This window comes from Thamnophis sirtalis, unplaced genomic scaffold (assembly GCF_051295495.1).
Source record: "Thamnophis sirtalis isolate CommonGarterSnake01/CBP01778 unplaced genomic scaffold, rThaSir2_p1.2 scaffold_5, whole genome shotgun sequence".
NCBI lineage: Eukaryota > Metazoa > Chordata > Lepidosauria > Squamata > Natricidae > Thamnophis > Thamnophis sirtalis.
In genome coordinates, this window is record NW_028261385.1 from 35,132,329 (window position 1) to 35,158,274 (window position 25,946).

At 39.0% G+C, this 25,946-nt stretch overlaps 1 protein-coding gene across 2 annotated transcripts in view; it reads right to left on the bottom strand.

Annotated features, from left to right (window-relative positions):
* The window catches only part of IQGAP2 (IQ motif containing GTPase activating protein 2), a 126,086-nt gene that overhangs the window by 95,470 nt on the left and 4,670 nt on the right, over positions 1-25,946 (bottom strand). For both annotated transcript variants that reach the window (XM_014053677.2, XM_014053678.2), the window contains exon 2: positions 331-430. In XM_014053677.2, coding sequence (XP_013909152.2) covers positions 331-430 — 100 coding nt within the window. The remainder of the gene's footprint in view (positions 1-330; positions 431-25,946) is intronic.

Consider the following 25,946-nt stretch of genomic DNA (forward strand, 5'->3'; position numbering starts at 1 on the left):
GCAAGGGGACCAGGGGGATAGCAGTGACAGCCTTAAATTAGATTACCCTAAGATTGTTGTCATTCTCCCATTACCCAAAGTAATCAGGTCTTTATTGCCCCCTTCTTTATATGGTGACATCTATCCTCCCTTTGGGATAAGCCAAACCAAAAACTGACATGTTTTAGGTATTTTCTCAGAAATGCATCTATTTATGTTGGCTTCCGAGCCACAATGTTTTAGTTAATATTAGCTGTTTTAACATTTCTGTAAAATGAGATGTACTGCAAATATCCAACATGTTTTCAAAGCTCTAAAATTGAACTTTCCCAATATCATTTAAATGATTACCTTTTTGCTTCTTCTAGATGGCATAAGTATTCATAAGCAATATTCTGACGTCTCCTCTCATCCATCTCCTCTGCTGAAAGCCGTTCATCATCCACAATAGCTGTAATTAGAAAATCATGTCAAATTAAATTTAAAGAGGAACAGTCATGGCATTACTTTTAGTAGGACAGAAGATACCAAAAAATAACCAATTGCTCATTATGAAGTGAGCTGATTATTTAAAATATAGATTTAAGTTCCATGTTTTATATTCCATATTTTTCATAAACATTTTGCATTTCTATTACAGGTGAAATGCAAATGACAAAAAGCTTTGAACTATTGCAATACACTCTACATAAGGCTACTCTTGAAGAGTGTTCAGAAGCTACAGCTGTGCAGAGTGCAGCAGTGTAGGCAGTTTTGGGGGCCCCAAGGGTGGCTCATGTAACACCACTGCTCTGCGAGCTGCACTAGCTCCTAGTTTGATTTAAGGTGCAATTCAAGGTGTCAGTAATCATCTTTATAATGCCCTTCATGGTATGGGCCCAGGCTACTTGAGGACCATCTCATCCCAACTGAGATTGGCCTGCTCCACTAGTGCTGGCAATCCAGGTAAGTTGCAGGTGGCACAATAACTGAAGCTGGGCAAAGGTTCCCCTGGCCATTGCCTCTGCCTGCCTATCTAGCAGTGGCCATTAGGCGGGGTGGAGGAACCCTTCAAATCACAAACTTGCTCTTTCTGAAAAAATACCATCCCATTCATAGTTATAACTGGAGCTAACAACCTCTCCGATAAACTACTCTGTGGTGCTAGGGTTCAATCTTAGCCTTTTATCTTATCAGGTCCCAACAGCTTTGGTTTTCACAGTATTTTTATATTGTATCTCCAGAGATGTAAAGCTGAACATTGTGATTGCACTGAGGATAATACATTTCAAACAACAGCTGACCTCTCTCGGCAATTTCATGTAGACATTAAAATCAGCGGAAAGAAAATCAAACCTTTCAGCATCCCGCAAAGGAGTTCCATAGGACCTCTCCATTCCCCAGGCAGAACAGTCCACTCAAGAAGCAACAAAACCATTGAAACATACTATCACTCACTCCAAACCCTTGCAGATGGTCCCAAAAATAACATGATCAATAGTACGAAGTACTGTTGAGCGATTACCAAGAGCAGAAGGGTGTCCTCCTGTCATCCAGTTTATGACAAATATCCTCCATCAGAATAACAACTGTCATTTTTGTCGTAGACCTTGACCTAAGAGTGAAGTTTTCTACAATAAATATCTAGAGTCAACTGTGAGGCAAACTCAGTAAATCCACAATAAATGGCTATTACTACTGTTATATAAATTGTGACCAAACTTGATTTACTTCACAAGGCCATCTCAAAAAACAGTTCCCTTAGTGGGGAGTTGGGGCTTCATTTTGATACCGCCATTATTGAATCTATGTTTAAATTCCCTAGTGACTTGTCAGAAGACTTCTGATTTTTTTTCTACCAGAGTTGGCACATAGATACATACCAATGCTACTTTATATGGATGATGCAGGTCCATTTCTCTAGACTCCAATTAGCTTAAAATGTGCACTAAGATCATTTGCTACTTATTGCACAGATGATAAATTACCATAACAATAAAATATGAAAAGATAAAAATATGAGTATTTGCTAAGCACCCTTGAAGCCATATATAACAACTAAATGGACACAAAATTGAATGAACTGAAGTTTTTAGGTATCTTGGAATCGTCTTCCAGGCCTTAGGTCAGAAGAACATGTATCTAGATTACATAACTTGTTACCCCAAAGTTCATCTTTAGCAATTAAAATTTATTACAGACCAAGAGGTGCCTTTTTTTGTTTCAGCCTCTTTTCCCCCCTACAGCTATTTACAGCCAAATATGTGTCCAGTTCTTGTATGGTCATAGCTAGACCCTTATGACAATTATTCAGAATTAGAAACTGAACAATCCAAATTCTTAAGAAATATCCTCTAAATACCACACAGTCTCTAATGCTATGCTCCACTGCAAAACGGGATCAATTAAGATTGAGGGGAAAAAAAACTGGTTTATTTTCTTCACATAATGCCTGGAGTTAATTTTTTCCCCATAGGTTTGACCTCCCTGACATTTGTAGACAATTTTTAGTGCTTAGATGGAAGTGATATCTCCTTGCTAAATTGCAATTTTATGGCTTTTCACAAGAGGTTTTTCTTTCTTGGGGACATGAACAAGCCAGGGGAATTTTAACACATTCTGGAATACAAAACCAGGCTCTACTGCCAAGGAATGCTTTCCTGAGTGGTCAATCTTATATGTTTAAACTGGCAAGTTACTTAAACAATATTATATATCCAAGATGAGAAGGGCTTTAATGCTGGCAACCATTTTGAAAGATAGATACAAAAAAAAATTCAATACTATATGCTGCTTGATTATGGCCATGTGTTACAGGCACCATGAAATCTGTTATTCACATTTTACTGTACTGCTGCTTTTATACAGATATTATAATCCATTTTATTTCTCTTTATCTGGTAAAATATCTAAGTCGTTCTGATATTTTCTACCTCTCTGGATATAGCCAAATTCTGTTATGCTGCTAGTAAGACAGGATTCAAGGTGAATAGTATCCATCCCTCAATACTCTATAGTTAGTATAATTGTGCTTAACTTTTAAACAATATTAAATAAGTATTGTAGATAGATATATGTCACTTCATTCTAATTTATTTTAACCTCCTAAGACAGGGGTGTCAAACTCAAGGCCCAGAGTCTGGATCTGGTCCACGGGGTGCTTAGATCTGGCCCATGGGGCTGTCCTGGAAGCAGCAAAGGACTGGCCCGCGATGCTTCTGCCAGTGAAACTGAGTTCGGGAGGGCTGCAAGCTCCATTTTTGCTGGCAGAGGGTTGTAGGAGGCTGTAGGAGCTGAAAATGGCAGCCCTCCCAAGTTCCGTTTTTGCTGGCAGAAGGTTATAGGAGACCGTTGGGACCCTGTTTTCTCTGGCAGAGCGCTCATACCACCACAGGCACTCCCGACACGAGTGATGTTGATCTGGCCACATGCACCCTAGCCATGCCCACTCTGGCCCCCCAAAGTGAAACACAACTCTGATGCAGCTCTCAATGAAATAGAGTTTGATACTCCTGCCCTAAGAATTTTAGCTTTATGTCTTACTTTTAGATGAATAACATTGTTTTCTGATCCTAGAACATGGCACAGATTAAAAGTATATTGTCACTATTGTTACCACTCTAAGATAGGGTTCTATTATTTATTTATTTATTATTTATTTATTTATTTGGCCAAGTATGGATAGAAATACAAGGAATTTGTCTGAGTGCTTCTATACAGAATTCCTTGCATGTCTAACCACACTTGGCGAAATAAATAATAATACCATAGAAAATTATCTTACAGTGGTAACAATAGTTACAATATACTTTTAATCTAAGTCTTAGGTATAGTCTACCTCTTTTACTTTGTTTGCTAACTGTTCTTTTATCTATACTGATCTTTGTCCAAAATAAGGACAATCATGAGATTGTCCTTACTACATCCCTACTTGCCTTCAGAAGTTGAGTCATGGTAACTGGACTTCTTTTTCTTTTCGTTTGAAATCTTTTGTTGCTTATCCAAATAGCTTCTTCAGACTGAAGATAACCAACACTCTACCTATTATTTCAAGACACAGTTTCCAAACATCATTGTTAGATAGATCTAGCCTCCATATATTTATTTAACCAAGATTCATTGTCCTTTAAACTACTAGTTATTGGAAAGTAGATTTTCACATCATCTTTTGAAGCAGTTGATAAAAAACATTTGCAAATTCATATATCAGTATAACCTTTTAATTAACAACTGCAGGGATAAGGGAGCTTATGAATGCTTTTAACTCAGCCAAAAATCACATATTTCTAACTCCCAATTGTCAGATTATAGATTATACACAGACATAAACTTCTCATAAGCATTTCCTCTATAATTTAAGCAGACTTTCATACCATCAAAAACCTTGTTCAGAGTCATAACTAACTTGAAATAGAAGAGTGTAAACAAAGGCCATATTTTTTAATGAGACACAAAGAAAAATACCGTTTATGTCTGACAAGCAGAAGAGAAAGGAAAGTTCAGAGACCTGTCTGGCATACTTCACTGATCCACAATATCTTTTGCATATTATGTGAACCCAGTCTTTATAAAGTATGGTTTATTTAATATTACATACACATCCGGGTTTTTTTCTAGAAATTCTTTCAAAGAGACCTTATCTGAGATGTGGAGAGAAGCAGTGATAAGTCCAAATAATTGACTGGGCTTCATGATTATATGGAGATTTGAAACAGTATTTTCCAAATCTCCAAACGCTATGGCTTCTTACTTATTTTTTACTTTCAAAAAACTTAATAAAGTTATTTTAAAATTTGCTTTGAATGGTTACTGAGTAAATGGTTGTTAATTAAGGACCATCTGTATGTAAATCAGGCCACAGGCCTAGGTCAACCTCTATTCAGCACAACTGATTTACTTCATGTTTAAATTGCATTTGCATATCAACCCGGAGCTTACAAGAATGAAGGGCATCTCTAATAAATGTTTTTATAAATAAGGCCAATGTAAAATTGGAAAAAACTAAGCAATTCAGCAATTAAATAAATTGGTTCCAAATGCAGGATTTGAATTTTGACTTAAGGATGTTTTCAGTCAAAATCAGTATCTCTGGCAAAATTACTTTAACGTTTTGGAAATGAACTGCACTCCCTTATCTAATAAATTGGCTGTTGGAACAATTTGAGTCATTTGGGGTTCTTCTAATGAAATTATTCTTGTGCTTCTTGTTCCTCGTATGCAAACCCAGATTACAAACTAATCTGTACAAACTTATTTATATGAAAAGTCTGGTCCTATGCTGATGCAAAATTACTACACATTTTCAATACATATGCATGCATGTATGACAACATTCTACAATATTCATGGATTAATGAAAGATAATTTAAGACTAGATAACCTGTATCTTATTATTTTCAGTCATGTCATATGATAATTAAACTTACATGCAACTGTAAAAATAACAAAAAGAAAGCACAATGTTGCCAAGCAAGATAAGCAAGATTAAAGACTATGACTGTCTCAAACTTCACTGTGGCTACAGTGTTAAGACTTTCTATTAGAAGGGCATAAATTACAGGTGTTGGGGCCAAACAGATATACGTATCCTAGGACAAAGCAAGCACAATCATCAATATAATTTACTAAAAGAGCTACAGATTTTGCCATCATCCAACTAGAAAATAGTTTGGATCTGAAGAATTGGGAATACATTTCCACACATTTAAATAAACTTGTGGTTTGTTTTTTCTAACACTGTCAAATTCCAATTAACTGGAACTTCTGGGTGTTGCTATCTTAGTGTATTGGGGAGGTGAGGAACAAACTTGAAGAAGACTGCTTTATCCAAAATACTACAACAATTCTATTAGAAAACATATGTTGGCATACGTTAGAAGTAAGGGAAAGTTCACTGTTCACTATTAGCTCATTGGAATGAGTTCCATATTAAATTTTAAACTCGTTTGAGTCCAAACCTACAAAGCTTCTTTAAAATCAAGCTTCTAGTACATCTATTCATACTGTCTCCTCCAATTATTTCCATCCTGATGGATGTCTGAAGTGTTAAATGACTATCATTTTTAACCACTAATATCTTCAACATCTTGCTGAAAATAGAGTCAGATATAGTCTACTACATGTGACAGGGGGACATCAGACTTCTATCTAATTACCATTTGTTCTATTCTAAATGATGACAGCTCTTTCTTAAATCTACTGCCTGAAATCTTTTAATTAATAATAATTAAGATCTGAACTGATCACTTCCTTCATGCAAAGATTATGTTCTTTTACTAAGAAGAGTTATTTGGGGAAAATGTGTTTCTACAGCTGAAACTATTTTTCTCTACTGTCTCAGAATTTAAGAACCATTTTATAATCCATTTTCCACTTGCAAAAGACAGGAGTTGGCAATTAAATGCTATGGTGGAAATCATCCATTGAGCTGACTCATTATTCAGGACATGATCTCTTAAGGTCCCTTCAGTCTAATTCTATGCAATCTGTCAAACAGACAGAGATAATCCATAGTTAAAGTCACGCATCTTCTAGGTCTAGTCAATCAGTTCTTTATTATATCCAAAAATTAGAATTTCACTTCTAAGAGACATAAATTAAAATATATAAATTAAATGTTTAAAAATAAACTACAATAACCAAATAATCAATATGATTAGAAACAATAGCAAAAAAGGCTTCAAAGAAATTGAATTACATATCATTAATAACTACAGTGCATTAAATAAATCTGAATAACCTAAAACTTAGTTAATAGAGCAAGGAAGATACAAAACCTACGGTAACTTTGTATTTTTATAAAATGGGCACCACTATAATATATGGTTTGCATTTTCAGCCACCACTTCAGGACAACAACAAACTCTTACAGAATAAGAAATATTCTAGCACTTTCTTTGAACAAAAGCTGTTGAAAGTGAATTAAAACATGCTAAGGTTAGTGTGGGATGAATATTTGGTTAAAGTACTATACTTTAAAAAGGAGAACAATTATTTAAAAAACCTTTTTAGGAAGGCTGATAAATCTATAATTGACTTTCTATAACCATAACAATTAAGGTTTGACACCACCTATTTATAGTCTCCTAATACTTATCAGTAATAACATAATGTGAAAATCCATAACTTTGCAGCTTCTATAATTAATTTCCAATTTAAAGGTAATGAAACTTTCAGTTTAAAGGTATCACTGAAGATCAAACAGCCTAGTTAAACAAACAAGTTAGACACCAGCGTGGTTGCTGGTCCAGTGAACGCCCCTGAGGCAGGTTTTTGCCCTGTTATCTGGGAACAGTTTGACCCTGTTGCTCCTGAGGAAGTGGCAGGATCCTAGGGAGTATGTGCACAAGAACCTGTGTATTACACCCATGTTCCTCCTGGCTTGTGAAAGCTTCCCAGGAGGTGACAGGCGGGTGGACTCTGGCGGTGATTAATGCTATTTCTACAGGAAGGGGCAGTGCCCTAGCACTTTAAGGAGGCTGTGGTCCGCCCTCTTCTTAAGAAGCCATCACTGGACTCGACCCGGTTGGATAATTTCCGATGTCTCCAATCTTCCCTTTTTGGAAAAGGTTGTCGGGAAGGTGGTTGCGTGGCAGCTCCAGAGGTTTCTGGATGAAATGGATTATCTTGACCCCTACCAGTCATTTTGGATAGAGAGGATCACTGGTTTGAAAGAGTGGTCAAAGAGGCCATCTATGTCAAAATTAAACAGCCCTCTCTCAACAGAGGGGGATATGACATCATCTATCTCCAGTCTACAACACAAGTCCTTTCAACAGTTCCAAGAAGGGGCCACAGCACCACTCAGGTGACCTTGATGACACAGATAAACCCTCAGTTGACCTTAACAACTCTCTAAAAGAATGCAAATGACCAGTTGCCTGCAAGGAGTATAAAGCCTTCCATTCCCCATCATTCAGTCAGAGCTGAAAAAGCTTCCTGGATGAGAAGCGAAAAATCTTAAAGGAAAACCAGAAAGTCCAGTTGCTTCTTGAAAAAGCACTTTTGGGATGTAATAGATACACTATTTAAAAAACTGTTAGGACCAATTTTAGATTTCCACTTGCACAAATTAATGTATTGTCTTACCATCTCTCTTACTGGCACTTTTATAAATTGCTTCATAAAGAGAGAAACCTCTGCCTTTTTGGAAAAAAAAACAGATTACATAGATAAATAGAACATAGAAACATGAGTCTCCCAACATTGCTATGGCAACTAGACTAAATGGTAGGCAAGTGGACTAAACATCAAATTGAGCTTTTTGTTTAAAAAAATCTTGTTCCTTATAGAACATTCAAAACAGCAAAATGGCAAATCTTTAACTTGTCTACTCTCAGTATTTAATCATCTTGAGTGAAAAATAAAGGGATACCAAAAACCACATTTTAAAAATCTGCTTGAAGAACAGGTCAGTAAAAGGGTAGGATTCCATAAAAAAGGCAGCTTTATGAGAAATGTTGCTATGTTACAAAATGTATCTATACATATTACAGAGACTGAAACCATAAATTAGCTGAATGGGCACCGATGAATACAAGGTTTAAGGTAATCAGACTTACAGAAGTGGCTGAAAAAAGCTAACCTATATATAGCCATCAGAATCCAGAGGAAGATAAGTATGTAAGTGGATTTTGACGTAGTACTCAATAAACATTTGTTAATCCATCTTTCCTTAATCAGTTGGACTTTGAAGATGCATTGAACTAAAATTCTCATAATTCCAAGTGAATTTAACCAATAGTAATGTAGCCTAAAACACAACTGCAGAATTTCCAGTTTGGGATGGACCAAGCTGTCAGTAAAATATGAAAATTAACGCATCCCGTATTATCCTTACTAAAAGTGTGGCCTATCAGCATTGGGTGGGTTCATTTGTTATGTATGGTTTAACTTAGAATAGCTGGGTTCACAGAAGATACTATGCCAATACCAAATAAACCACACTATGATTATGCATGATGTACAAAGTCATTACACTCAGGCAGAGTTACAAGTATAAGCCTAAAATCAGATACCTGCAATACTGCTGACAATTTACACTTCTATATTGCAATGGGAAAGTTTACACAAACCAATAAGGAAAGACAATTGCCTGATCCACAGATAATGCTAAGCTATAACTGAGCGAGTTAACAAATCATGCTGTCAAAACAAAACAAACATAATAAATTATTATAGGTTAACCACATTATTGTGTGTGTCCCCATTTCTAATGATATATTTTTGAACAATTTATTTAATATATTTCACAATGTATTCTCAAAGAGACTTTTAGTAAAACCATGAGAAAATGCCAAAAAGTTTTTTAAAAATCAGATTAAAAAGTTGAAACAAAATGGGAGATTTAACCAAGAAGCAGTTTTAATCACTGAGAGTGTGATGCAATATTTTATCAGTAATTTAAAGGCCAACACCAAGGAGCCAAATTATCTAACCTGAGTGGCAGTTCTAAATTCAGTGTGCTATTACATTAGCTTCATCTCTAGGAGACAGGATGCGTAGAAGGAAGATGAAATAATTTTTGGCAAGACTCAGGTGGAGAGTGAAGAGGTAGGCCTCCGGGTATTTTGGCATCAGAAAAACCAGCAGAAAAACCAGGGCATTCTTGATCACATTGTCAGATGACTATGTAGGAAAGCATTGCCTACCATTTCTTTCTATTTGCCTTTATTGTTTTTTATAAGTAACCTCAACATTGATGAGAAATTTAGCTTCTACATTGAGGCAAGAAAAACCAAATGCACAGGTATAGTAGAAAAGGTGGTACTTGGCTCAATCGCTGTAACAGCAAGAGAGATCTTGGAGTCCTAGTGGACAATCACATAAATTTCACTGTGCTGCAGCTGCAAGAAAAGCTAACACAGTCCTAGGCTGCATTAACAGAAGGATAGGATCAAGATCATATGGTTAATACCACTTTATAATGTCTTGGTAAGACCCCACTTGCAATATTGCATCCAGTTTTGGTTGCCGCGATATAAAAAGATGTTGAGACTCTAGAAAGAGTGGGGAACAAAGATGATTAGGGGACTGGAGGCTAAAACATATGAAGAACAGTTGCAGGAATTGGATATGTCTAGTTTAATTAAAGGAAGGACTGGGTAACACGACAGACTAGAAGACCTGCAAAGTTCCTTCCAATTCTGTTCCAAGTCTGTTAAAGCAGTGAACACACCTAATACTCCTTCCTTCTATTTTTCTCACAACAACAATCACTCTATAAGGTGAGTTGGACTGAGAGAAAGTGGCTGATCTAAAGTCATCCAGCCTATTGTGAAGCCTAATTTGAAACTAAAACTCACAATTTCTTGATATCTATCCTGAGGCCTTAACCTATTTAAGGACCTATTTTGTCCTTCAGATGACTTACAGGCTATCCAAAGGAGTTCATACTCCCAAACTACAAACTGGTCAATAGATGAGCTTCAGTTATTCCTCTAAATCCAGCATGCATACACAGCAGTTAATATAACGTCATATCTCATGTTACTGTAAGAATAATATAAACAATAAAGCTTTTGGCTTAAAACCCACTGATCTTTGTTTTGAGGATCAGTGCAGTATAATAGCTAAGGTATGCGACTTGGGAGTAGGGAGATCCAACCCAACAGTTTAATGGGTGACTTTGGACAATCACTTTCCCTCAGCCTAACCTATCTCACAAGGCAGCTGTAGTGCAGAAGAGAGCATTACTGTACTTATATTGCCTTGAACACCTCTTACATAAGGTAGAATATAAATTAATCATTTTTTTAAAAAAAATGGCAGTTGGTCTTTCCTGAACTGCCATTTTCAGGGCTCGGACAGGAAGCTCCAGTGGATGGTATTGACACGCCCATTTGGCCACGAGACTGGGATGAAGCTGAAGACATGTCTCTGTGCTCCACCCTTTCTTCTCCACTTCATTGAAGTGAGCTCCCCTCAGACCTGAAAACAAGACACAAAGGAGAACTCCCACCACCCCAGCTATCATACTACATAGGGCGGGAACTGGAGCCTCCTGTCCGAGCCCTGAAAATAGCAGTTCAGGTAAGACCATCTGCAATTTTCCAGAGCGAGGGACAGGAGGCTCCAGTGGATGGGACCTACCAAGCGGATCCACTGGCTAATGGTGGAAGGCGTTACCCTCCAACCCAGAGACAACGGTTGGAAAGATAGGAAGAGTGCCTCTGACCTCTGTAAGGAGGCCGTCCGCTTCAGGTAAATACACAGGGCCCGTTGGACATCCAACCGGTGCCACTGCTGTTCCCGTTCCCTAGCTGGATTAGGGCAGAAATCGGGGAGAACAAGTTCCTGGGAACGGTGGAATATGGAATTCACCTTAGGAAGGAAGGCTGGGTCCAATCTCAACACGACCCTGTTGTTGTGGAACATGCACAAATCCTCCTAGAGGAGAGTGCTCCTAGCTCTGACACCCTTCTAGCCGACGTGATAGTGACTAGGAATACCACCTTAAGGGTTAGGTGTTTCAGGCTAACTGTTCTCAACAGCTCAAAGGGCTCCTCCATGAGAGCCCATAGCACGGTGGGAAGATTCCACATAAGGAATCTATGCACCACTGGGGGGGGGTGCAGGTTGGACACGCCTCAAAGGAATGGGAGGATCATGGCAAGGGCGGCTAGTTGCCTGCACACAGTCCCCCGGGCGAGACCCTTGTCTAGGGCATCCTGGATGAATTCCAGGACTTGTGGGACTGAGGCCCTGGTGGGCACAATCTGTTTTGACTGCCACCAGGAAACGAAGGCCACCCATGTAGAGACATAGATCCTCAAGGTGGCATTTCTGCGAGAGGCCTTTATGGTTCTAATCATCCACAGAGAAAATTGAGCTCCCTTTAGACACTCCCGCTCAATCTCCACACGGCTAGTTGCAGCCAGTGTGATTCTGGGTGCATCAGCTTCTCTTGGTGCAGCTCTATTTCCCCCTCCGGTATCTGCCATGGAGGCTGGACTGACAGGAAGGATCTTGAGGTCCACGAACCAGGGTCTCCTCAGCCAGTGAAGAGCCACCAGGATCAGCTCTGCCTACTCCCTGACTAGCTTCTGAACTATCCCGGGAAGGAGGGGGAGGGGAGGAAAAGCATACAGATGTCCCCTTGGCCACCTTGCGTGAAGAGCATCGACCCCTTCCGTTCCCTGAGCTGGGAACCGAGAGAAGAACCGTGGAAACTGGGTGCTGGCCGGAGTGGCTAAGAGGTCCACTACTGGCCCTCCGAACCTCCGGCAGATGCTCTACTCTCCATTGTCCACCGTCTCTTGACTGAGCCAGTCGGCCTGATGGCTGTCAATCTCCGTGATGTGTCCCGCCCGGATCAACCACAGATATCTCTCTGCCCAGCTGCCCAGCGACATCGCTTCAGAGTGCAGTGCCCTGCAACGCGTCCTGCCAATTGATGTGGGCCTTGGCCGCCACCTTGTTGGTGAGGACCAGGATGTGATGATCCTCGACAGCAGTCCGGAAATATCGAAGTGCTAGATGGATCGCCCGGAGCTCCAGCCAGTTGATGTTGTTTCAGAGCTCTGCCAGGACTACCGGCCCTGCGCCAACTGGGACTCCAGGGTTTCCCTCCAGCCGAAGAGGCTGGCGTCCGTGGTGAGAATGAAGCGTTCCTGGTCCCTCAACTCGCACTTCTTGAACAAGGCTGGGGACAGCCACCACTTGAGGGAAATCAGTACCTGAGGGGTGGCCTCGACCTTGGCCGGTGAGCTGCTAGTGTTGGCTCTCTGGAACAGTAGGAATCACCACTGCAGTGTCCTGGCATGCAACCGTGCCCACGGTACTACCTAGATGCAGGATATGAGTTTCCCCAACAAGCTGGATAGAAGGGCTATGGGAATACAACGGTCCCTCTATGGACCTGCTTAATCATCTTAACCAAACTGGCCCTGCGGTCCGGGGAGAGAAAAACCTTTCCTGCACGGGGAGTCTATGACCGCCCCTAAATGGAGAATTCTAGTTGACGGGGTGAGGGAACTCTTTTCAAAGTTGATGGAGAACCCAAGCCCCTGAAGGGTGTCCATGACCTGCCAGAGGTCCACCCTCGTCTGACCCGGAGGTGCCCCCTGGACAAAGATGTCATCCAGGAAGCAATGTAGCCTAATGGGAAAGCCCCTTAGGTAGGCTGCCACCACCGCCAGTACCTTGGTGAATGACCTAGTTGCAGAGGATAACCCAAAGGGAAGAGCCCTGTATTGGAAGTGGCGGCCCAGGTAGGAGAACCGCAGGTACTGCCTATGGAGTGGGAGGATGGGGATATGGAGATAAGCCCCATGAAGTCTATAGAAGCCATGTAATCCCCCTCCCATATGCCTGCTAGAATGGATTTAAGTGAGGCCATCTTGAACTTGCGGTACACAAAATGTTGGTTCAAGAGCTTCAAGTCGAGAATTACTCTCCAACCCCCTCAAAGCTTTCAGCACGAGGAACAGATTTGAGTAGAACCCCTGGCCCACCTGGTCCTAAGGGACCGGTTCTATCGTGGCAATGTCAAGCAGATGCTTAATGGCCTGGGGCATCTGCCTGCGTTTGTCTAGATTTTGCGCCAGGGGAAATGTGCGAAAGTGGTTGGGGGGGATGGAGAGGAACTCTAGCCGAAGCCCATGTGAGACAGTGCTGATTACCCAGGCATCAAAGGAAATTTTCACCCAGGCCTCGGAGAAGAGAGTTAGGCGACCACCAATGGGTGGGGTCAGGTTCGACCTATTTGCCCCAGAGGTAGGGGCACCCACCTCCCCCTTGAAAGGGCCGCTTACTCTGAGGCCGGAAGCGGTATCTGTCCCTACTGAAGTTGCGGCCAGATGTCCTCTCTGACCTGGGAAAAGAGTACCTGCTCTGCTGAGCCTCCTGTTCCGGGGGCTGGTATGAGGGCTTATGGTAAAACGTGGTTGATCTTTGTTTCGCCTTCTTCGCCAAGGTGGGTAAGACTTTTTTCTTGTTTTTGTCCTCCACGAGGAGCGGTTCCAGGGCTGCTCCAAAGAGGGAGCCCCCTATGTAGCCAGCCAATGCCAGCTGCCATTTGGACTTGCTGTCCGCCTGCCACCCCCTGAGCCAGAGAAGGCGACCGGAGGTCACAGATGACGCCATAGCCCTGGAACCAAACTTCATTGCGTTTAGTGTGACATCAGCCGAAAACTCTGCCACTGCCACTAACTTGTTGAAATACTGATGCAGTTGCACATCCTCTGGAGCTATGCGTTCCTGGATCTTCTCCATCCACAGGATCGTCGTGCGATTGAAGAATGAAGCCAATGCTGCTGCCTTGATGGCCCAGGCCGCTGACTGGAATGTTTTTCTCAGGGTCAGCTCCGCTTTCCTGTCATCTGCCTTAAGGTTGTCTGTGATATCCTTGGTCACCAGGGATGCAGGAGACGCCAGGGCCACCACAGGTGGGTCCACGGCTAGTAACTGTATTGCTTGGGAAAAATCTGGCTCAATGTTATAAAAATGTCTGTTGTTACTGCCAGGGTTTGGGAAGGCGGTGGGCTTTTCCCATTGCTTCTTGACAACTTCCAGGAAGAGGAGAAGGGCAGGAATCTCCTCCTTCACCACCTTGGGTTCAGAAAAGACTGGGCCCCCGGGGCTTTTTTGCTGCAGGCCCATCCGAGGAGCCTTCCTTGGCCCCCTACCTACCTCCATCTATCCCTCCTCCTCTTCTACTTGTGCAGTAGCATGCACTTTGCGTAGAAGAGACTGAAATAAATTTGGGGGGAATAGTCCAGTAAATGCCAGAGTTTCCGGCTTGTCATCCTCCTTAGCCTCAGATAGGTCAGGATCTCTCTGGGGTCTGTCCCACTACTGAACCTTCACTAATGGGGGAAGGAGATGTAGGGCGACTCATGGGATTGGATGGAGGCCAAGCCTGGGATGAGCTGCCCTAGGATTCCCACCTTGATCTGATGCTAAGGACCGAGCAGCCTGCTGCTGCAATCCATGTGTAATTCCAGAGGCAATTGCTCTTTCGATGAGATTTTGCAGCCCCCTTGGCAGATCATCTACATCCAGAGAATCCCAGCTGAAATTCTCTGGTTCCTGAGCTATCCCAGCTTGGGGAGCTAGACTAGACTTGGGCAGGGCTTGATCCTCCCTAGGATACACGTGAGCACAGGAATCTTCCAAGTCCAAATCCTGGTCCTTCAGGGAAAGGGGAGGAGAAGGAGACCTTTCCCCCCCAAATCTCCATGGGGAATCTGGAGGGAGTCCAGGCTGGAACTCACCCCCAATGGGTATCTGGAATGGTGGGGGGGAGAGAGGCACTAAGTCTACCTTGCAAGACCCTCAGTTTTTCAGCCCTGGAAAAGGTCTTTGTGCCCCCTCAGTTCGTCCCTTTGGGTGGCACAAGAGGGGCGGGGGTTTGCAGGCTTAAGGGCCTGGCAGAAGCAGTGGGTCGCTGCCTGGTTGAAGGTCCCTCCCCAGGGGAGCATAGGGGAGAAGGAGACCCCCCTGCCTCCTCCACCATCTTGGCCACGTGGGGGAATAAGGAAAATAAAGAAAAAAGTACTCCTCCTTGCGCAGCCTCCTGGCTCTCCCTCTCTTCTGTGATTGGGGGGGGGGGCTCTGGGCTGGGAATCCCTAGCCTCTAGCCTCCCGACCATATAAAAAAAACCAGGGATCGGTGCCATGTGCTTGGCAAAGCTGGAAATGGCTGCCGCAACCTCAGCGCTCTCTTCGATCCCAAGGATACAAAGTAACACTCCCTGGTGGTTAGAAAGGAAAACCACATAGAGCTACTTACAGGCTAGAGCAGAGAGCTAGCTACGGTGGCTGCAGAGGCAAGGAGGTTCCAGTAGAGATAGAAATCACAAGGAAAGTTAAAAATATGACTCGCTCTTTGGCCTGACTGAGATGAAGTGGAGAAGAAAGGGTGGAGCACAGAGGTGTATCTTCAGCTTCATCCCAGTCTCGTGGCCAAATGGGCGGGTCAATACCATTCACTGGAGCCTCCTGTTCCTTCGCTCAGGACTTTCACATCCTCTTTGGCATCAACTGAAAAGATACACAATTGGGTGTTGTCAGCAAAATTCTGAATGACATCGCCGATGAGTTTACATAAATGTCAGAAAGCACTGGGCTGCAAGAACTTTAACAAACAAAGGCAGTGAATAAACCAACCGACATTGTGGCTTGAATGTCTTAGCAAGACCTGGATGTACATTAATAGTTTTCAGATAATTTATTATTAATTATAAGCCATGAGATGGTGGATTCTATCATGTTGTAAAATTTTAGTATTTCACAAAGCAAATTCATCTTAAGAATAAAGTATATACCATACTTATGGATCTATCTAGAGTTTTCTTGACATTTATTTATAAAAATATATACCACCGATCTCCCCAATAGCTATGATTCTGGGAATTTACAGATATAGGGCTGAATTATTATTTAGTGTAATTCTTATTACCATAATTCTGTAGTAAATTTAGGAAAGTGAAAACATGCATATAAATGAAAAATTGAAGATCTAAATAAAATAGGATTGAGTTATCGATAGAGATAGATAGACAGACAGACAGACAGATTCTAAAGACAACTGCATGTCCTGATTATATATTTTCTAAAAGTAACTGTAGCTAAAGCAAATGGTACTTAATTTCTTCAACCACTTTATGCTCTTTTGAAGATACACTATTATCTTATTGGTAAAATAACCAATTGAACTTTCACCTCTTGCCTTCAACTAATTTGTATTTAGTTCATGATCACATGAAATTAATAGTCCGTGCAGTTCCAAAGTTATTTGCCACCGGAGAGAGGCCATCCAGCTATTAAAAACCCAATCATACTTTTACAAAGAAGTTGGCTCATAATGAAAAGTTCTGAAGTAAAGCTAAGTAGACAGGCTAAATTAAATCTCAGTTTTATAGCAGTGTGTTACAACCTTTTCTTAATAAAGAAAATCAAGGGGGAAACTTTTTCCCAGTAAAAAACACCATGAGAAAAATTATTCTCAATTTTACATTAGAATGAAAACACATTAAAACACTTAAGTTTTTCAAAAGGTAGATATTAAGGGGAGATGCAAGGTGGAGTTCACAGACATTGCTTTGGCTGTTAACAAAAAATGGGCCAAAATGTATTTTTTTATTAATTTAATAAAAAAAAACACTCTTCTTTTTGTACAAAATAGAACTGATCTAAGTATTCAAATAAAAGTTTAAAACAAATTGGAATTGGCTGCCTTTGTTAAATTATTGAATATTGATAGCAATAGCACTTAGACCTATATACCACTCCATAGTGCTTTACAGCAGTCTCTGGGCAGCTTCTAATTTCAGCATATTGACCCCAACAATCTGGGTCCTCATTTTACAGACCTCAGAAGGAAGGCTGAGTCAATCTTCAGTCCCATCAGGATGAAACTCCAGGCTGCAGGAAGAGTTTTCTGCAATATTGCACTCTAATCGTTGTTCCTTCTTTTGCTTCTTTTGATTTTATTTTTATTCAGGGAGTCCTGACTTAACACCCACTCATCCAGCGAGTGTTCAAAGTTATGACACCATTGAATGAGGAGTAGTCACAATGGGTCCTTGCAGCTTTGGCTGTTGCAGCTTCTCTCTGTTCATGTGATTGCAAATTGGGTGCTCAATAACCAGCTCGGAATTATGACATTGCTGCATCTATAGTCAGTCATATGATCACCATTTGCCCCTTCATTGCTAGCTTCTGACAATTGAAGCAATTGGGAAAATTGGCAGGTCACAAATGGTGATCACATGACCAGGGGATTATGTGACCATAGGATCTATCTAACAACAGTAACTGGGGCTACTGGAACTGCTATGTTAAGTTGACATGTCATGTGATATCATGCCTTATAACTATGTCACTTAACAATGCAATTCGTGCTCCCAATTTCTATGCAGTGAGGATTAATTTAGGATGTCCTAAACCTGGATTCAAGGTTTAATGGATTACCACATGCATTTGCCCAGTGAACTTTTTGTCCCCAGTTTTAATTGTATTTGTACTGCTTACACACTATTTTCCCTTCTTTTTGTCCTTTAGTGCCAAAGCCTCCTCAAAAAAGCTTCTATTATTAGTATGATTATTGTCCATAGAACTTCAAACTCAAAAACAAAATTTTTGTACAAATTCCAGAGATTAGGTCCTAAAGTGGCTAGGCCATCCAAAACTTTCGTTCTGTTTCCCAATCCAGAGGCCCACAGGAATAAGCTACTGAAATACAAAAAGAAACCACTGAACAACATTTTTAGAGTTGTTCCACAGTTATGGGAAAGAAATAGATGGATTGAGTCTTCAATAATCACAAAGTATTTATAAACTTTTAAGCAAGTCAACCCTAAAGGGAGTGCACTGGCTTCATAAGTACCTTCTGTAGGCTACCATTTTTTTAAAAATTGCATTTGATCTCTAGCTACATTCGTTATCTATTTATCCAAGGGTATCCAAAATCATAGAAAGGGAAACAAATCTCAAATCAAATATGGCCTTTTTATAAAATCTCTTTTGGCAAAGTGTTAGTATTAACTAACTTGACAGTAATATTTATAACCACATAGGTGATTTTTATTGAGGTAATTTGTAATTTTCTAAAACTAATCCCTTCTTGAAAATAAGAACTGACCTTTTCCTTCATTTTGCTTTCTGTTTTTTTTTATTTAAACTATAGACAGAAGAAAATATCTATTGCATTTTGTATTTTCAATGGAAAACAAGCATGCTTTCTATTACTGTAGCCTTTACTGCAGACACAGATATTCTTATTTAACCAAATATGCTCCATCTAGCCTAGTCAAATATATGTAATTTTACACATTTAATTTTAAAGCTATCACTAACTGCAGGCAAAGGCTTTTCCAACAGTGTTTTCTTCTGTCCCTCCCACATTGCTGGGTATGAGAAGGAGAGTGAATTGTTTGTATGCCCAACAGTAGACAATTAGGAGTTTTGATGAATTACAAAAATCTGGTATTTACTTTGTGACCTTTTCAATTATTTAAAGGAAGGGGGTAAGATAAAAACAAGGACGAGAGAGGCATAAAATCACTAAATAACTGCTTCCCCCAAAAAACGAAAATACAAATCTCAGAGGGGGTATTATTAATAATACCCCCTCGAACGAATTAGTGATAAAAAAAACTTTGGGTTGTGCAGAGATGGACAAATTAACACTGAAATTAAGAGATAAAGAAGAGTCGGAATATTATGAAATTTGGAACAATTGGTACAAATGGCTGCAAAACAAGAATAAAATAAATTAAGCCAAAAAACAATATATATAAATATATATAGAACTGTGTATAAAGGTGTGTAAATATAGAAGTGAAATATTATATACATGTACAGGTATGATGACATAACAATGTTGATATAATGACTGTAAGGTGTTGTAGAAGGGAAAAAATAATTTTAAAAATCTGCTAATGAAAATACAAATCTCTATAACCTATTATCAGAATCACATTAGTATAATTTGAATCCTCATTCCAATCCAGTAACACTGGGAAGCACTCACTTTAGTATAATTTTAAGGCAATTATATTTCAAATAATTGTAATTATTGTACACTTCCCAGAGTCACTTCTCATGAGATGAGGGGATATATAAATTTGGTTACTAAAAAAATAACAATTCTGCAGCCATTAACTATTTTGTTATATATAGATCACCCTTGCTTAATAAATTCAATTGGGATTGGCAGCTCCATCACTGAGCAATTCATGTATTAAAGCAAGGCATCAATGACTGCAACGTATGTTTTTACTGGCAGCTTCTCCATTGATACTGCTAGTTGGAAGCCTCCTATGAAGCATTTAAATGGTAATTATGTGACTGTGGAAGGCTGCAACCGTCGTAAATGCCCATTGATTGTAAAGCATTGAATCTGTCAGGGAAGCTACAAATGTTCTTAATTGTAAATTACGGTTCTAAAGCTATTTTTTCAGCCCTGTTGTAACTTTGAACTGTTATTAAATAGGACAGTTGTTAAGCAAGGAGTAGTTGTACCAAATCTGAAATTTGCATAACACTTAACATCAGTACTCTGCACCAACAACTGTAAAGAAATATTCAGAAACGCCTGAGCATTTCTTACTGAATATCGTTCAGTCTACATCATTTATGACAAGGATTATGAATTTGTTCTGTTTGCAAGGAATTGTCTCACTATATGCTTCTCCATACCAAAAATTCAATTTATATTATTGATTTGTATAGATTGCATATCAATATATTTGTAAACATAAAGAAAATTAAAATGTATAGAATAAAGCATTAAAATGTCTAACTATATTTTAAAAAATATATCTAATGAACAGCTCAGAGAATAGAAAAGAGTTCTACTGAATTTAAGAATTAAGCAAAATAGTGTAAACACTTAATTCTTCCACACAATAAGGTTTTTTTAATAAGAAACCTCTGTTCATCAGAATATTGAAGTCTTCACAATTTAATGTAACAATTTAAGCAATGAGCTATGAATTTCAATGGTTCCAACAGTGTTTCATAGGCTACATATTTTTTTTATTTTCCTCCAGGAATTTGCAAAAGTATGTTTATTTTGGAAAAAGAAATCAGTCCACCTGTTGCTTTCCCAAAAATTTTACATGAACTCAAGTTGAGATGCCTTGACTTTCAAAAGTAAAATAGAGTTCTAATTGGAAAACCCATTCCATGCCTCAAGCCAAAATAATTACAATATCATAAATGAATCAAAATTTAAAAAATAAAAATCAGAGAAATATGGAGAAATGCAAAAATCTTTCCATATCCACCAGACTACTTCTTAGCAATAGCTTGGAAAGCTCCATAAGGTTTCGCTGCCTAAGGCAGTGATTCCCAATGTGGGGCCCATGCCCCACAGGGGGGCAATTTGATTTTAATGGGGACAATTTGAACCTTGTTTAAACCAAGTTAATGGTCTTTTAGGCTTCCTCCAGGTGAGTAATGTTCACTTTTTGAGTAAAGTAAGAATTATATGTCATGGGGAGGGCATCAGGATTTTTAAGCTGCTTAGATGGTGCATGGCCAAAAAAAGGTTGGGAACCACTGGCCTATGGCCTAAAATGATGACAAAGATCATTAATAAAATGTCAAATGTAATCACACTTGCCAGAAGAACACAGAAAAGGATTTATAAAAAGGATCTTAAGCTTCAAATAGGCATGTAATCTGCTTAGCACTTGGATAGAACAGTTTAGGAAGTAAAAAAAAATATTCTGAGAAAAATCAACAACCACTTCTAATATTGCTGTCCAGAAAATTATATGGAAAAATTCATTCACCAGGGATGCTATATTTTAGAAAATGTTCAGTTAAACTGGTCTCAAGTAATAAAAGCTTTTAATGTTAAAACTAGCTCTTAAAATAAAGGCTTAGTTTTGAAACTGGAAAAAAAAGACAATATAGACTACGTGGGCAGTTATTTTAAAATTTTCATAACCCTGAAGTACAATGTCACTACCATATATTACTATTCATTCAACTTTGCTTTATGTTTGAGAACAACTAGATGGGTTTAGCAGAATGAGATACAAAATTAAACCACTTACAGCCATCTCAAAATTGGTCTGGACCAGCACTTCCCAAGTCAATATTATATTCAGATTTATAGGAGGCAGATTACAACTTAAAAATAAGGAGTCTATTATTTATTATCAGTGGAGGATATCTTCCAAGTCAAATACAAACTGGCCATACTTTCCAATTTTACCAGGTGAGTCCTAGGTTTTGGAAGATGTTCTGGAGACTTGATATACACTCCAAACTGGGGGGGAAATTAGAGGCTGTCCCTCTGATCAGTAGCAATAAAGTCATCAGAGGGAAGGGCATATCAGTGTCAGAATCACCATCAGCACTTGCTGCTTACTCAGCCTAGTATTGCAAAAAATCCAGAGGACCACTATACCACAGCAAAGAATTAGAGTTTCCTGTATCTTTGCTGCCGTTTTATGGCCAACCAGATTTTTGTAATTCAGATATAGTAGTAACTGAGGCTGCAAGCATTCTTGAGGTGTTGGAGTAACAATAACCTGTAAATGCATGCAAATTAATGGTGCTTAGTTTTTACTGTTATAAATTTGGCCATCCTATCAAAAATCATCTTCGGAACAGGGATATGTGTTCAAAGCAGAGAGGGGAACTGCTAAAATATTCTGTATTTCTATAATTTTTCTACTAGTGGGAGAAAAAAAAGGCAATACTAATCAACCTGTGCATTTCACACTATATTGAGCTACAATGACATCAGATTCACAGTATTTGTCATTATGGCAATTTAAAAATAGTTCTCCAAAAACACTAGAAACCTTTAACAGAATATGTCCCAGAGATCTTTAATCTGCTGGTAATTTTAGCTTCCAGGTCTAACAAACAAGCACACCTTTTACCAACCTATTCTTGACTGTGTTGCTGGAAGGTAAGCTTGAAGGAATAAGAAAGCAAGCAGCATAAGCCCATTCTAAGATTAGCACATCCTAAAAATTACTTACCTAATCAAGAACTCAAAGAGATCTTTGCTCCGTTCATAAGTATACATTATTTCTCAATTCCATTTTGCAAACACAGCAAAATCACTACTGCAGAGTCCACCCTCCTATGATGACAGCAAAAAAACTGTCTGGCCCAAAATCAACTTTTTTATTTAGAATAAGAGGAAATAGAAACCTTGGGCTTCATTTCATGAAGATTTTTAAAATTTTTCAACATGGTCCTTTCCCTTGTCAAGGCTTGTTCAAGACTGTTTTTTCATGGCTACAGATCACTTCATTAGATATTGTTTTCATATGATGAGGAAAACTGTGTGTAAAAGTTTATGGAAACTTGATATTTAATCTACCACAGAACTTTGATGTATTCTGTTTTTCCAGAATTTTGTGTCATTTTATTTTGATCTTGTGTATGAAAAGTCCCTGAAGTTATCAAAGCTCGTATCAGAAAGCAATAGTTAAAATTTAATCTTTTCTATTTAAAGAAAACACACAGATTATGAATATAGGTAGAACTCATCCTTATATTAGAACAGTGGTTCTCAACCTGTGGGTTGGGACCCCTTTGGGGGTCAAACGACCCTTTCACAGGGGTCGCCTAAGTTCATCAGAAAACACGTATTTTCGATGGTCTTAGGAACCGAGACACCAATTTTCATCACAACATGAGGAACTGTATTAAAGGGTTGCGGCATTGGGAAGGTTGAGAACCACTGTATTAGAGAGAGGAAACTACTGTAAGGCACAGAGCATATTTTTAAATTAGCTTCTGATTGGCTTTCCTTAATTTAGAATTCTTTTCAGTGCTTTATGTACACAAATGCATAATACAAAACTAAGGTCAAATCTGGATTTCATGACAATGTAATCTTGTCCCTTCAGTTATCAACTCAGGGGCATGTAAAAAAGCTACAGCTGAACAATGGATTTGCCCTGGGTCCACTTTGGAGTACTCCCATATTGCATCTGTTCCTAATAACAGTCATCAGAATTAATTGCTAATTTAGATTCTAAGGATTAAGGTTAAATAAAAATTTACCATGTCAATTTATGTCTGAGAACAATTAGATTGGCTAAGCAGACAAGATACAAGAGTCACCAAGTCTACTCATTACACAAGGACTAATATCTGTTTAAATTAGAATTATGTTCTACAGAAACAAGTTCCATTATATAATTACACTGAGAAATATTGGGCATGCTGGTCTATTACTGAAATAAAAAGATAAATCAAGCTTTCAGAATTCTTTAACTTTTAAAGGCTATCTATCTGCTATTAAACCCACGCATGTTTTTAAGCATTGCAATTATTCCTACTTTTCCATCTTCACTCAACACACATTTTAAATGCTGACATAAATCTGCTTATATCTAGAAGACTTCAGATTGTTATTAGAAACTGTAGTTCTACCTTGCTATAGTCCTCATTTACTGACAACAATTGGACCCAGCAACTCTATCACTAAGTCATTAAGTGAAAAGTAGTTTTACAACTGGTACTTAAATTTACAAACTGTCCATGTGGTCACATGATTGCGACTTGTGACCTTTGCACCCAAATTTGACAAGTAAAGTCAAAGGAGAAGCTGGCAGTAAGTTGCAAATCACAGTCATGTGTCACTCTTAACAACTGTGGGTGATTCACTTAATAACCTCCAGCAGAACTGATGCAGGGGCATGGTCATGTGATGTTTTCACTGTCTTTGTAAATTTGAATGGTTGAGAAATAGGATGGACATTATCTGTGAACTACGTATATTGATATCACCTGTTGGGGTCTTCATATTCTGTGTTACTCTCTGGTGCCTGACATAAACTAAGGTTTATTAATTATATTAGACCATACTATAGTAATTCTAATCTGAAATCAAAATATGTACTATACAGTACATGTTTTCAGTTCAGGTCTAATATATGGTATAAGAAGTAAAAGTAGAACATATTTAGTGGTTGTCATGGTATCTGCAGTTCAGAGACAACAACAGCCTTACTAGAACTTCCTAATTGCAACACACATCTAAACTTGCTCAGCAAGATATGTAAATACAGACACTGATTTCAATAAGCCCAATTTTAATTGAATGGGTTGCATGGGAGGTTTTGTGCTGACTTCAACCTGTACCTAGGACTGCTAGGGAAAGAGATTTGCTGCTTTATGCATTCTGAAAATTTCAAAACAGCATTTATTCACATCTGTCTCCAGTTAAAAAAAAAGTCTACTTCTACTTCACTAAGTAGAATGCATAAGTAAATAGAAGTTTAGTACCTGTGAAATGGAATACCAAGTAAAAAGTATTTTAAAAACTAAATTGAGTAGATTACCTTGCTGAAGAATGCATACTATTAAAAAAAAATTCTTGCCTTAAGAATCAAAAAATCATTCATCAATTTCAATCTCCATGTAACTAAATCTAACAAGACAAATGTAAAATGTAAGAAAAATTCCAGTGATGGATGACTTGACCAAAATGTAAAAAAAAAAAAGCAAAGTTCAAGTTCTTCATTGAACCAATGAAATAAAAATTAGAAAAGATGTGGAGACGCTAGAAAGAGTGCAGAGAAGAGCAACAAAGATGATTAGAGCACTGGAGACTAAAACATATGAAGAACAGTTGCAGGAACTGGGTAGGTCTAGTTTAATAGAAAGAAGGACTCGGGGAGACATGATAGCAGTATTCCAATATCTCAGGGGTTGCCACAAAGAAGAGGGAGTCAAACTATTTTCCAAGGCACTTGAGGGTAGGACAAGAAGCAATGGATGGAAACTAATCAAGGAGAGAAGCAACTATTAAGGAGAATTAAGGAGAAATTTCCTGACAGTTACAACAGTTAATCAGTGGAACAGCTTGCCTCCAGAAGTTGTGAATGCCCCAACACTGGAAGTCTTTAAGAAGATGTTGGATAGCCATTTGTCTGAAACGGTATAGGGTTTCCTAGGCAGGAGGTTGGACTAGAAGAACTCCAAGGTCCCTTCCAACTCTGCTATTGTATTGTACTGTACTGTATTGTATTACAAATATAAGAGTTTGATCCCAATCTAAAACATCTAGTTGGTTTCAAGCAAGGAGCAATTTGCATATAATTCCGCATGCCCCCTGTTCTTTTTCTTTCTTTTTTACAACTACAAAACGGTAAAAATGCATCACTGAAATTCTACAACTACACATAAAAAATAGTAGTATGCTTTTTAAAGGTTTTTTTTACAATAATATAATGTATTATGCTGCCCATGGGCTTAGTGTATTTATTTTGCTTTTTAAAAAAGTAAGTATGAAAAAATGGAAATTTCAGTCCTGTGTCAATGTTATACCTTTGCACATTGGCCATTTTTTTCAAGTTTTAGCTGTAAAAAGGTTGCCTGACTTTGGTCCTTCTAAAGATTGCATCAATATGGCCACCCTGAGTTCCACAGAGAAATGCCTGGATATAAATGTAATAAATAAATAAATATGATTTATTTGCTTGATTTGCTTGTTTATAGTTAACGGTGTCATGGAAGCGGTTTTCTTTCCACAAAATCAGGCTGATGATGAACTTTAT